The 14,185-nt window shown below is 45.0% G+C and overlaps 1 protein-coding gene across 6 annotated transcripts in view; it reads left to right on the top strand.

The window, feature by feature from the left end:
• The window catches only part of KCNIP1 (potassium voltage-gated channel interacting protein 1), a 353,510-nt gene extending 345,692 nt beyond the window's left edge, over nucleotides 1-7,818 (top strand). For 5 of the 6 annotated variants that reach the window (XM_029051979.2, XM_007673341.4, XM_001507714.5 and 2 more), the window contains 5 exons: nucleotides 1,318-1,388; nucleotides 1,602-1,709; nucleotides 4,642-4,746; nucleotides 5,032-5,094; nucleotides 7,304-7,818. In XM_029051979.2, the coding sequence (XP_028907812.1) occupies nucleotides 1,318-1,388; nucleotides 1,602-1,709; nucleotides 4,642-4,746; nucleotides 5,032-5,094; nucleotides 7,304-7,351 (395 nt within the window). In that variant the 3' untranslated portion in view covers nucleotides 7,352-7,818. The remainder of the gene's footprint in view (nucleotides 1-1,317; nucleotides 1,389-1,601; nucleotides 1,710-4,641; nucleotides 4,747-5,031; nucleotides 5,095-7,303) is intronic. The other variant, XM_029051980.2, reaches the window with a different exon arrangement.
• Nucleotides 7,819-14,185: the final 6,367 nt, after the last annotated feature.

Raw genomic sequence — 14,185 nt, 5'->3', positions numbered from 1 at the left:
TCTGCATGTGTGGAACCCCAATATACAAGGAAGTGATCTGAGGGCTTGAAGCTACATGATATACAGAAAGCTCCACCTCTGCTCTCAGGAGGCATACCAACCAAGTCCTCTCAAGTGGAATGTCACTCTGCACTCTGAGGGAGGATGAGGGGCACAGGGATAGCCAGACTTTAGGGTTCACAAGTCAGAACTCAGGCTTTTTGTGATGTTTAGACTCACCATTTGGGGGTTGGTTGCATCCATTATAATAAGAAACAAATAACTCTATGCACTAATTCATAAGGAATTTTTGGGGATGATAGAACAAGACAAGGGAACAAAAGATAATCCTGTCTATATGGGATGACTGGCAACCCCAGACCCATCACTTAGCTCAATTAACCAATCAGTCTTATTTGTTTAGTGCCTAATGTGTGCAGACGACTGTACTAAGCACTTGGAAGAGTATAGTATAACAGAGTTGATAGTCACATTCCCTGCTCACAAGGAGCTTAGAATCTAGAGGGGGAGCCTGACATTAATATAAATAAATAAATTATGGATATAAAAATAAGAGCCATGGGGCTAAGGGAGGGGTGATAAAAGGAACAAATCAGGGTGTCACAGAAGGGAATGGGAGAAGAGGGAATGAGTACTTAAACAGGGAGGGCCTCTTGGAGGAGATGTGCCTTCAATAAGGAGCAGTTTGGCTCCTTCTTTCCTAGCGTGCCCTAGATCGTTCCTCACTCCAAGAAATCCTACCAACTACAGTCCCACAGAGTGGGAGTTGTGTTCCCAAAGAATCTCATATTACAGAAAAGTTGCATTATAGGATTCACATCTTGACTCATGTCACATACATTCACAATATATCATTGTCTATCCCCACACATGTTGTAAGCAGAACAGTCCTAATTCCCCATTAGCACTTTTTCTAAACATTTAGTGAAAACACCTGTTATAGAAGAACTGACTGCAAACTCATTGCTGTTCCCAAATTAAAATCATGAGTGCCATTTTTTTACTGTTGGGGGAGGACAGCAGGGTTTTGGGTGGGTTGGCATGAGTTGGGAATAAGTGTTGAGGAGCTAGCAGGCCAGAAGGCCAGCATTTGGGGTCTTTTCAGCCCCAAATGAAAATTTAGGTCTTGTCAGAAACATGGGATGAGTAAGATTGGAAGTTAGCACACACAGCAGTGAGGATAATTCCTTCTCTACCCTTCCTGGAGTTGGCACCTATGATTAGTCTTCGCCTGCTCTCAAACCACGCCCTTCAGTCCAATGATGGATAGTCTTCAACGCTGAACACATATAATGAAAGTCCCTTTCTGCCTTTCAGATGCAAGCATGTACGCCCATTATCTCTTCAATGCCTTCGACACAGCTCAGACAGGTTCAGTGAAATTTGAGGTAATTAACTGGTCATTTCTTCATCCCGTGATTGTAAGTATTCTGTCTCCTTGTTCCCCTTTTCCTCTAAACCATTATGACTTTATGTGTTTTTTGTTGAAGACTTCAAACAAAAATCAGTCCAACGTAATCAAGATCACTTTGTGTAAATCACAAAAAAGTGCCCAGGACCATAGAAATCCAATAGGCTTTCCTGATTTTCTTCCTCAATAGGACTTTGTGACCGCTTTGTCAATTTTGTTGAGAGGAACAGTCCTTGAAAAGCTGCGGTGGACCTTTAACTTATACGACATCAATAAGGATGGATACATAAACAAAGAGGTAAGAAAACTGATAGGGAAAATGTCCCTTCAATTGGTTGAAGTCCTCACTCCTTCATGCTGCAGAATGAACTATTTCCACCCACATAATACAAGACAGTGTGGGCTGTGAAATTTTAATCCAGTTAAAGTTGAGTGCTTGAAGAAAAATAATAATGTATTGGAATGCTTTATGGCTGTTGCTTTCTCAAACTGGGAAATTCTTACTCAGGAGTGAGAATTGAACTCTTTGAGATAAATGCCAGTGGGAAACAATAGGTCTACTGGTCAGATACGAACAAAAGATCCAGTCATTTCTCTCCCTGCCAGCGTAGGCTTTTGGAATGTTTCCAGTATCCATCAGTTCTGGGCTCTTGTATGATCCCTTCCAATTAAAAATTTTGAAGAAACCTGGCAGTTTTCCAACAGTAAATTTCAAGTAGGGGAGTTATAACAATGGATTCAGAAGCCAGGCAGGGAAGGGAAAGCATCCTGACCTAACCACTTCTAGAGAAACCCAGGAATGAAGGTATCAAAGAAAATGCCTCCTCCAAACTACTTTCAACTCAGTGTATTTGTGGGGATAGTGGACAGAAATGGAAGGAGGTGTTGATGATATGTTTCTATTTCTGAATCTTCTCATCATGTTCTGCATCTTGAGTTGAGACCTAATGTGAGACTCTTAACCCTGTCTTTGCCAGTTTCCATGCTCTTATGTAAGGTTCAGGGGAGAGGAGAGGGAAAGGAAGATAGGAGCAGGAAAATTGCTCTGAGTCATATGCCTGGCACAAGCCTGAGTTTTACCAACTAGAGATTGGGTAGATGCAGTGGCACAAGATTTTTCTGGAAGCAGGAGAAAGCAGAAGGACTCCTGGAAGAGGAAACTGTGGCAATTACTTCCAGGTCAATAACTTCCCTGAAAATATCTGGATGAGATTGCCTACTGTTGGCCCAGGGACTGTGTAGATGATGCTAGATATTATGAGAAAATCACTGCATCTTACTTGAAATTCCACATAAATGTTTTAAACAGTGCCTAATTATCCTATTATTAAATCAACTGCCTATAGTCCTTCCAACTTTCCACCAGTATTCATGGAAAAAATAAAATAAAGGCAGATGTGTTAAGGCAGATGCCCTTTCACTTTCTTAAAAGTGACCAAAGAAAATTGATCTGGACTCACTCAGGTGTTGGTCTCACTCAAGTAAAATTTTAAAACTCCATGCTCAGGAAGGAGGAATCGCTCTGAGCCCAAACTCCTTCATCAGAATCTCATCTCCAAAGTGGAGTGATCAGAGAACTCTTTCCAAAGCTTCTCCCCACAGCACAGTTAAGAAGTCCTCTTTCCCCTTTGGGGTATTTGGCTTCTCTGGGAACACTGGGCCTGGGCAAATCACTAGAGTATAGCCAGCCTTGCCTCTCCAGCATTGTCAAATTAACTTACTGTCCCCATCTAGAGGCGGCAGGATTAGTGGAAAGGGCCATGGACTAGGATCAGGGCATCTGGGCTCTTTCATAGTTCTGCTAATAGCTCTATGAATAGAAGACTTGAGTTTGGAACACTATCTTCTCTGTGCCCAGAAAAATGATAGAACATTTTCCTGACCCTCCAAGAGGGCAGAGTGAATCAACAGTGGGGAGGGAGTTGAGGGCAATGAGTGGAAAGCACAGTGTACTCCTGCAAAAGAAAGCATCATCTCCCCTCAAAGTCTTGTTATTGTGACATTGATCAGGGCCAGCAGATCAGGTGAGGCAGCATGGCTCAGTGGAAAGAGTGCAGAACTAAGAATCAAGAGATATGTGCTCTAATTCTGACTCCTCACCTTCTGTGTTACCTTGGGCAAGTCATTTAACCTCTCTGTGCTTCAGTTTTCTCATCTATAAAATGAGGGTTCAGTACCTGTTCTACCTCCCCATTAGACTGTGATCACTATGTGGGGAAGGGACTGTGTCCAATCTGATTATCTTGTATCTACCCAAAAATGCCTAGCACTGTGCTTGGCACCTAGTGAGTTTTAACTACATGCCATCATCCTCAACAAGGTGAACTCTATCTGCATTGGAAATTTGAGGTGTCATTTCCGCCAAATGTTTTGGAAAAAACAGACGTAAATACAGGGCCAATGCACAGAATACATTCAGCACAATCCCCCAGATGAGCAACCGTACAAAATAAACATGTAGGGAATAAAATAAGTGAGAATCTTTCATCTTGTTTATCTTTTCACAGTGCAAGCCAAGATGCCCATGCTAACCAACATTTAAAAGTTGGCCCCAATCCCACACTAGTCCAAAGGGCCAGGGTTAATCAGTCAGACTCTTGTCATTGCTAGGCTGGCTGACAGATTGAAACAAAAACCACAGTAGAGGCTGCCCCCACCCTAACCCCCTGCAAAGGCCAGTGAAAAAGGACCTGAGTTCTAATCCCATCTTCACCAGTTTTCCACTGCATGACCTTTCGCAAGTCACTTAATTTTTCTGTTCCTCAGTTACCTCATTTGTAAAATGGAGATAAGACTGTTAGCCCTGGGTGGGACATGGACTGTCCAACCTGATTAGCTTGTAGCTACAAAGCACTTAGTTCAGTGTCTGGCACATAATGAGCACCTAACAAATACCATAAAGTAGGGGGGAGGGAAAGCCCCACAATGACAAAGAGGAGCACTAGAGGCCAGATCATAAAAGGGAAGAGGATAAAGTCAGTTTCCCTCAAGAGCTGTTGTGTATAACCTTTCCCAACCCTGCTAGATACTGGTATACTCAGTCCCTTTGGGAACTAGGAGGCTGTGAGAGGGAGGGAGGGAATGAGGAAGGAAGAGAGCAAGGGAGAGAGGAAAGAAAGAGATTGATTCCTGTTTTGCTCCAATCACTCCTACGTTAAAAGAGAAAAATGAAACTACCCATCATTCTAAATAAGAGATTGGTTTTGAGTTCTCATGTTATGCTCTTCCAGGAAATGATGGATATCGTCAAAGCCATTTATGACATGATGGGAAAGTACACTTACCCCGTGCTCAAAGACGATGCTCCAAGGCAGCACGTAGATGTGTTTTTCCAGGTAAACCCAGAAACCCAAACATTCCCAACAACCCAAACTCAACAACTCAGAGAAATCAGTAAGGAAGCAATAATCATTTCTTGGGCTCTAGGCTTTAATATAGAGCCCTGCGAGGGCTTGCGAGGATAGAGCGGCCCATTTGGATGTGGAACTTTATTCAGAGCCAGTCTTAAGTGGCTCGGTCTGGGAGATGGTAGTGTCCAAACCCTCTGAGCCTTGTTTGGAAAAGTATAAGCCCAGGGTGCTGAAGGACTTCTGTTATCTACCTCCTATTATGTCTTTTAGAAAATGGATAAAAACAGAGATGGCGTCGTGACTTTAGATGAATTCATTGAATCCTGCCAGGAGGTAAGGACAAATTCTCTGAGTCAGGCCAAGCCTGCTTTATTCCCCTAGAGAAGTTTGGGGCAGTTCCTGACCCAGAGCTGTAGCTGTTCTACTTTTCCAGCCTTTATCATCGCCTGAGGAGAAGCTGAAGAATTCCAAACTGATGGGTAGGAAAACTGGACCAGGGGAGGAAACAGGATAGGGTGTTGAAACCTCCACCTGCTCCCTTCTTCCAGCATTCCTGCTCCTTTTCCTCCCTTCCCCCTATTCCCTGAGCCTCCTCCCCTGCGTGTCCAAGCTCTGGGCTGAGCAGCTACAGTGTCTTGTGGCCAGGGAAGGTGTCTACCAACTCTATTAGATTGTACTCTCCAAAGCATTTAGTACAGTGCTCTGTACACAGTAAATTTCCAATAAATATGTTTGATCTCATCTCCCCTCCCTATTCATTACCACATAACGTAACCACATGGGTAATCACCCCTCATCCCACTTCTGTACATCTTCTTAAACCCTATTGCTTCCCCTACCCATAATTTTTTTCAGGATCTGTCTCCTCTGCCACACAGAAAGCTTCTTGAGGGCAAGAACTGGGTCTGCTAACTGTGGGAAGTAGTGTGGTCTAGTGGATAGAGCACGGGCCTGGGAATCAGAAGGACCTGGATTCTAATCCCAGTTCTAATCCCAGTTCTGCCAGTTGTCTGCTGTGAGACCTTGGCCAAGTCACTTCATTCCTCTGTGCCTCAATTACTTTATCTGCAAAATGAGGATTAAGGCCGTGAGCCCCATATGGGATATGGACTGTGTCCTACCCCATCACCTTGTATCTACCCCAGCCCTTAGAACAGTGCCTGGCACATAGTAAGAGCTTAACAGATGCCATTTAAAAAAATTCTGTTGTACTTTCTCAAGTGCTTAGTAGAGTGCTCTGCACAGAATAAGTGCTCAAAAAAAAATTCATTAGTGGACTGGGTCACTAGAAATAGCTCACTGGCTTCTTGGGGCTCTGAGATGGCTGGCTTCAATAGTCGAAGCAGCACCAGCCATGAGCTGGTTGCCTTGGGATGCTCGCTCGGAAACTAGGCAACTCTTTCCTTACTCACACTATGTGCTGGTCTTCCTGATGCTGTCAAGGCGAATAGTGAAAAATGGGGGTATCTCATTAAAGCCACATTTGTTCCAAAGGCCCACGCTCCTGAATTTACTAAAAATAAATAAAATTGATAGAAATGTCTGTCCTGCTCCTTTCATATTTCAATATCAGTATCAGCAGGATTGATTGAGCCCCTTCTGGGTCTACAGTACTGTACTAGAAGCTTATGGGAACACAAAAGGAGTAAAAGACACAGTCCATGCCTTGGAGGAACTTCTAGTCAAATGGAGAAATGGTAGAGATCTATTAAGAAATGAATTCTACCCAGAGAGATCCAGCCAGTTCTCCTCTAACTTGAGGGTTGCGTTCTTGCAAAACCATATTATAGAAAGTCTGTGCTGAAGCACACGCCCGCCACACCCCAGTTCCAATGCCATACACTTGATTACCAGCGTTTCTTTAGTAATGTGGCAGTCCAAGCTGCATCAGGCTCACGTTGTTGGGAAAACATTCCCTAATCACGTTCCATCCAAATTGGATATTGAAAGCATGTGTTAGGACAGGCCAAAGGGAATTTTTGATTACTCCTGTTTCCCCAACTCTGGGTCTCTGAGAGGAGTCGCGGGAAGGGTTTGCCAATATATGGTCAATGTAACAATGATTTGCACAGAAAAGTGTCTTTAAGATATGTCAATATTCATCCCTGGGCAAGACGAATGGTCATCCACATTCCAGCCACTTCTACCAGCAGACTATCAATTCCTTACCAACCCACTTTCAGCTCCCCTTCCCTTCCAAAAAACCCTAGTTACTGACCTTCTCCTGGCCCACCATGCCTCCTCCCCCCACCCCTCCAATCCAGAACATGGAGAGAATATTCAACTATCCTTTCTATTCCCCTCCCCATTCCTCCCACCTCTCTGGACTGGAAAGTATGAACAGAGCTTTTTCTAAACAAGGAACATGTCCACTAAATCTGTTATTATTGTACTTTCCTAAGCACTTGGTACAGTGTTCTGTACCCAAAAAGTGCTCAATTAATATGATTTATTGATTTGTTGGTCATTTTCTAGTACCACCTTGTTTCATGGTTTTGAGATCTCTCAGTAAAGGCTTTCTCTCTGTCCACTCCTTGCACAGGATGACAACATCATGAAATCCCTACAGCTCTTTGAAAATGTCATGTAACTGTGATTAACGAGCCGACCGGCCACCAGAGACATTGTGCCCACCGAGAACCTCAACAAACCAAGCGGCCCCAGTTCAGAAGTTACCCCCCGAGCTCCTTGGGAAGGAAGCTTTACACCCTTCAGAAGAAGAAATTTTTTAGTATTTCTCCCACCCTGCTCTACTTCAGACGGTCAAGAATCCCAACTCCTTCCTCCACCCTCGGAAGGGACGATGACTAGATTTTATTTCATTTCAAAGCATGTTACTAATTTCACCGCCCCCCTACTGCTTCCCAGGAGAGGACACTTCCACTAGAAGCTTAATGAATCGCGCACGCAGCATCCTGTTTGTTCGTCTCCAGCTTTGCTGTTGTAAACCTAGTCGACTTGGGGGCCTCAGGTAGCCCCAGATCTGAGCTTGAGTGTGTTCTGCCACCTGCTGTGATTGGATACTGAATGCATCCCGATCCGCCCTACAGCTCCTCACCTGGTGCAGTGGGTTGGTCCCTTCCTCTTGCTTCGGGCTAGAAGAGAAAGTCTATCTAAGGCAGACTAACGAAAGAGCTGCTGGATTTTGTAAGTCAGCACTAAAGTGATGTCTTGGTGCTGGGAAGGTCAGGGGATCGGAGGGAATGGTGGGGCTGGGTGTGGGGAGAGGGGGAGCTTCATTAAAAGCCGCACATTCTAACAGACCCGAGGTGCCTGCAAACTTTATGTTTCCAAAGCCCAGAGATGAACAGCCTCCCACCTTGCTCCAGATTCTGTGCTTGCATTTCAGCCACCCCCGTCCAAGGTACACCCTGCAGTAGGACAGAAGAGGCAGTAGTCTACAGTGCCAGAGTGCCACAGATGAGTGATGATGATGATGATGGGATTTGTTAAGTGCTTACTATGTGCCAAGCACTGTTCTAAGCGCTGGAGTAGGTACAAAGTAATCAAGTTGTCCCATGTGGGGCTCACAGTCTTAATCTCCATTTTACAAATGAAGTAACTGAGGCGTAAGGAAGTTAAGTGACTTGCCCAAAGCCACACAGCTGATAGGTGGCGGAGCCAGGATTAGAACCCACGACCTGTGACTCCCAAGCCCGTGCTCTTTCCACTAAGCCATGAGATGAGTGCCACTGACATAGCAACGCCCCTTCCCCTTCAACACCATGCCCCTTTCTGACTCTCCATGCTGAGGGCTCCTGTGAATTGCTACAATTTTCTACCGTGTTCTAATCAATAAATGCTATCGTTTCGTATGCTCTTGGTTGTCTGTTTCTCCATGCCCAGGCTGGTGGGGGGTTGAGGCACCCGGATCCCGGCTTTCCGGCTGACTGGCTCATGTTGGATACATTCTTCTTCTTTAATGAATACTTGATGACAGCACCAAAGACACGAAAGTACTTCCCACGTCTTCACCCACTTCATCTTCACAGCAACCACAGAAGCTAGCAAAGGAGTCCCGGTTGTGATCGTCATTTCACAGGTGGGGAAACTGAGGGCCGGAGAGAGAAGTGTTTTGCTCAAGGTCACACAGTGGTACCCAGGCAGACACCAGATACTGCATCATTCTCAGACAGCTCAAGTCTGAGGCTTAAATGACTGTTATTGGTTGCTGCATCTCTCCTCCAAGTCTGACAGCTGGAATCCTGCAACACAGGGAGCAGTGCCTCGTTACTCCAGGCAGGTAGCCTGAATGTCAACTTTCTGCCCAGGCTGCGTCCCTCTAAACTGACTCAGAAATAAGGCAGGATCCAGGCCCAGCATCTTCCTCCATGTGCTTTTATCCCTAGGTCATGGTTGCGACTGAGGGCAGGGCTGAATTCAAGCTTCGGAGAGCCTGGGACACACAAAATTGCAGCCCAGGAAGACGGTGAAGGAGAAGAGATGAAATGAGAGGAAGAGAGGGAAAGAAGAGAAAAGGAAAAGGAAGGGGAGGCAGTGTTCACCCTCAGCTGGTGCATCTGGCTCAGTTCAAATCCCAGTTCAGCCACTTGTCAGCTGTGTGACTTTGAGCAAGTCACTTAACTTCTCTGTGCTTCAGTTACCTAATCTGTAAAATGGGGTTTAAGGCTGTGAACCCCACGTGGGACAACCTGATCACCTTGTAAACTCCCCAGCACTTAGAATAGTGCTTTTTCATATAGTAAGAGCTTAACAAATGCCATAATTATAATTATTATCTTTTTTAAAAATATTGTTTATTAAGCACTTACTATGTGTCAGGCACTTTAGTAAGCACTGGGGCAGTTACATGCTATCCCTCTCAAGGTTGCACCTGGAGAGTTTCCAGTCCTCTACCAGTCTCGACTACAGGAAGGAGAGTCAAGAAGGCATCCATTCCATTTCTAGTTTGAGCAGTGGCTAGATAGTGGAAGGCAATATGTTACATGTCAAAACTCACCTTTGTTGGGCAGCAGTGGCACAGGAGAGAGTCGAGGGTGGAGATTCAAGTTTACTGCATGAAAGGGCGCAATGGTAAACCACTTCTGGATTTTTACCAATAAAACTCTATGGACCCACTACCGGAACAATTGCAGATGGAGGTGGGGCATTCTGGGCAAGATGCGTCCATGCCATCGCTATGGGTTGGAGACAACTTGACGGCATAAAACAAGGCAAGTTACAAGCTAATAAGATTGGAAACAGTATACATCCTACATGGGACTGACAGTCTTACTCCCCATTTTACAAATGAGGTAGCTGAGGCAAAGAGAAGTTAAGTGACTTGCCAAAAGCCGGGTGTCAGATAAGTGGCAGGGTCAGAATTAGAACCCAGGTCCTCTGATTCTCGGGCCTGCTCTTTCCACCTGGCCATGTTGTTTCTCACTGTGCTCACCGCCACCACCCGCCAAGTGGGCAGCCCCTCCACCTAGATCACAATAGGACCCTGCCAACTGTAGAAGAGGAGAGTGATTCAGCAAATCCTGTGAGTGCTCAACAACCTCAACAACTCCCAATCCTGGAAATCCCTGGAATTCAATCAATCAGTCATATTTATTGAGCACTTATTGTGTGGAGAGCACTATACTAAGCATTTGGGAGAATACAATATAACAGTATAGTGCGCAAATTCCCTGCTCATAAGAAGCTTACAGATTAGAATCTGTAGTCTCTAATAGGTAGTCAATAGATAGTCTGGGGTCTAGGGACAGCATTCACTCCTACTGGAAGTCCTGAGTCAGGAAATAGAGAGGAACCTCCACCTAGCCCCAGAGCCCACAAGGGGTGAAATAATCCCAAAGATTTGGGGATCAAGCCTCTCCTAACTCCAATTGCAGGCTTCCTGACTGCCCCCAAAAACTATGGAGGGAGCTGATACCTTGAACTGGGGGTGTCCAGGGCGTGTGCCCTTCTGTACCCCCTTTTAATCAGGCTCTGACTGGGGACTGTGGTCCTCTTGTTAATGAGTACAATGCATCTCAGCTGCAAGCCCATTAAGATTTGCATTACCCAAAAGAGACTCATCTACAGTGAAATGGCAAAAGTAGCAGGAATAGTAGCAGTAACAGTAGTAGTAATAGCAGTATTTCTTGAGCACCCCCTAGGTCCAATGCACTGTACTAAACACTTGGAAAGTACAAAACAAACAAGTGCTATTTGCCCTGTACAAAAGGAGCTCGAAATCAATTGATCAACTAATGGTATTTATTGAGCACTTACTATTTGCAGAGGGCTTGGAAGGGTACAGTACAGCTGGTAAGCATGATTCCTGTTCTCAAAGAGCTTACCATTTAGTACATCTTAAATTGAAACACCTTGAGGACTTCCTGTGCCTCGAATATTGAAACCTTATAACATGAAAGAACGAGGTGACATGGGGACTCCCTGTATCTCCCCCAGAGCTTAGAACAGTGCTCGGCACCTAGTAAACGCTTAACAAATACCAACATTATTATCCCTATGAACTAGACTGTAAACTCCTTGAGGACAGGGATCATGTCTATCAACTCTATTATAATGCCCTCTCTAAGGCGTTTAGCACAGTGCTCTGCGTACAATAAGCACTCAATAAGTACCATTGATTGATCGATTAATGAACGCAACATTTCTCAGTGTATATCTATTTCAGCTTTACTACATATCACTTTCAACTTTACAACACTAGCCTCTGTAGGAACTATAGAGGATGGGGAAACAGTTTTGAAAGCTGAGATGGGAGAAAATTTTATAACAATAATAGTGGTATTTTTAAATGCTTTCTATGTGTCAGGCACTATATTAAGCACTGGAATCGATAAAAGCAAATCAGGTTGGACACTGTCCCTGTCTCCATGGGACTCACAGTCTTCATCCCCATCTGACAGATGTGGTAACTGAGGAACGGAGAAGTGAAGTTGCTTGCCCAAGGTCACACGGCAGTCAAGTTGCAGATCCAGGATTAGAACCCACGTCCTTCTGACTCCCAGGTCCGTATCAGCTTCACTAGACCATACTGCTTTACAGAAGGCCGAGTGGGGTAGTGGGAGAAGGCAGGGGAATAACCGGAGAGCCTAAACATCTCTCTTTTACACTTGCTGAAAGAAAAAAATCAGCTACCTTGTGGGGGATATGCTTGAATGTAGCTATATTGCTCACCTATAATTCTTTCAACAGACGATGCTGGGTAATTTGTAAGGGTAATCAATCCCACATGACAGCACCGTTCCTATAAGAAACATGGTTCCAACTTGAATGCCTCGACTTAAGACACAGGTTCAGGAACTAGTTAAGTCCAAATCCCTCCCGTCCGTATGTCTGTTGCACCCCCTACTGGACACCTTCTGAAATAATGCTGAACTGCTGTGTTTCCCACCCAGAACACCAAGGGCTGGATCCCAGAGATCAGCTCCTGAGCCACATTGAATTTGACAGTCTTCCCCCAAAAGGTCTGTGACATTGCAGGCATTGCCCAGCAGATGGGCCACTTGAGGATTGAGAATTAGGACTCCAGGATCCCAGGAAAAAAGAAATGTCAATACAAAGCTCTACCACCCCTCTCTCCCACCTTCACAATCTTATTAAAAATCATATCTCCTCCATGAGGGTTTCCCCAACAAATCCCTCGTTTCCCTATTCCCTCTCCCTTCTGTGTCACCTCTACACTTGGATCTGTATCCTTTAAGCTCCTGATAGTCCCCCCATCCTCAACCCCACAACATGTCTGTACATTTCCATAATTTCTTTCTGTATCTATCTCCGCCGTTAGACTGTAAGCTCTTTGTGGTCAGGGAATGTGCCTGCCAACTCTGTTGTTCTGTACTCTCCTAAGTGCTCAATGCAGTGGTCTGCATACAATAAGCACTCAACAAATACCACTGATTGATGGATAGATTGATTGATTCCACTTGCCACCCATTGCTATGACTCTGAGTCAGGCCTGCAATAAATAATGTGAAATTCCAGGGAATGTAAACGTGCAACCTCTGGCAAGTAAACCCTCAACCCAAACCTCCAATAGGTTCCGTGGGGAGGGAGTAGTTTCAACAGCAGATTGAGAAGCGCCGTTTCCTTATGGATAGAACAAGGGCCTGGGAGTGAAAAGGACCTGGATCTCGGTTCTGCCGCTTACTTTCTGTGCGACCTTGGGCAAGTCACTTAGCTTCTCTGTGGCTCAGTTACCTTATCTGTAAAATGGGGATGAAGAGTGTAAGCCCTAAGTGGGACAGGGACTGCATACAACCTGATTAGCTTGTATCTACTCTAGCACTTGTAATGTACCTAGCACATAGTAAGCACTTAACAAATACTATAAAAAAATTTAAAAATTAAAAATTCAAAAGGAAGGCATGAGAACAAAGTGGGATATAAGCTACCTCACCACAAAACTAACCTCTTTAAGGGAGAGAGCAGGCAGGGCCACAGCTAGCCATATCCCAGGTGACTCCCTGATGACAAAATGGCATGAATCTCTGTGCTCTGAGTAGGTAGCCCTCACTTCTGTCCCTTGAGATGGACAGGTATAGCTGGGGGCTGGGGAATCCGATACCTGAAATTGTCTTAGGTCTTGAGAGCTGTAGGGCTGAGACAACAGATGTCAACCCAACATTCCCCTTGTCCCCAGGGAAGACTCGGCCTAACCCTTCTTAAACAGGTAGAGAAAGGTCATAGTCACTGTTGTACTTCAGCTCTGGCTTCACTGTTTCTTCATCCTCGAAGAAAGCCTTTTCTCAATCTCTCTTCTTGCAGTTGACAAAGCAAAGGTCTAGAAAGTCCCAAAAAGACCAGAAAGGAAGTTTGGGAGTGAGGAGTAGCCCCTGATAACAGTCTCCTGAAGCTACAAATAACTGAGTCTACTTCTCTGACAGGCCCAGACATTCAGAGGCCAGGGGTCTTTGTGGGAGAAGTACACCCAGAAAGCAATGGGACAAGGTTTTCATCTACACCAGTCATGCGTCAGAAAATCTTGAAATGTACCTATTGGCTCAGATAAATCACAGCATCAGAGGTAAGCAGACTAACTGAGCATTGCAGTATGGAAAGTGATATTGGGAGGTAGGAAAGGGGGCTGGGCAACTTTCTGGTGGTCAGGCATAAAGTAGGGAGGGAAGAAGTGGGAAGGACAGAGAAAGTGATTGATTGATCGATTGCTCCAGGTGCACAAAGAGGTGCTCTTCTAAGGGCCATTTGCCTTTTCTCCTCCCACAGCACCCAGGAAAGTGAACAGAAGTGGCATGATATAGGCCTAAACTGCAGTTCCAGGGACAGGGGTGAGGGGCAGCTGGCCAAGACCCGGGTTCAAGACAGAGAAGCCCTGGAGAGTTTACAATATCTGGCCAGGGCCCTCTAACTCAGTCTTTTTTTTATGGTATTTGTTAATAATAATGTTGGTATTTGTTAACCGCTTACTATGTGCAGAGCCCTGTTCTAAGTGCTGGGGTAGATACAG

Source organism: Ornithorhynchus anatinus, chromosome X1, assembly GCF_004115215.2.
Source record: "Ornithorhynchus anatinus isolate Pmale09 chromosome X1, mOrnAna1.pri.v4, whole genome shotgun sequence".
Taxonomy (NCBI): Eukaryota; Metazoa; Chordata; class Mammalia; order Monotremata; family Ornithorhynchidae; genus Ornithorhynchus; species Ornithorhynchus anatinus.
This window is presented reverse-complemented; position numbering and strand designations above follow the sequence as displayed.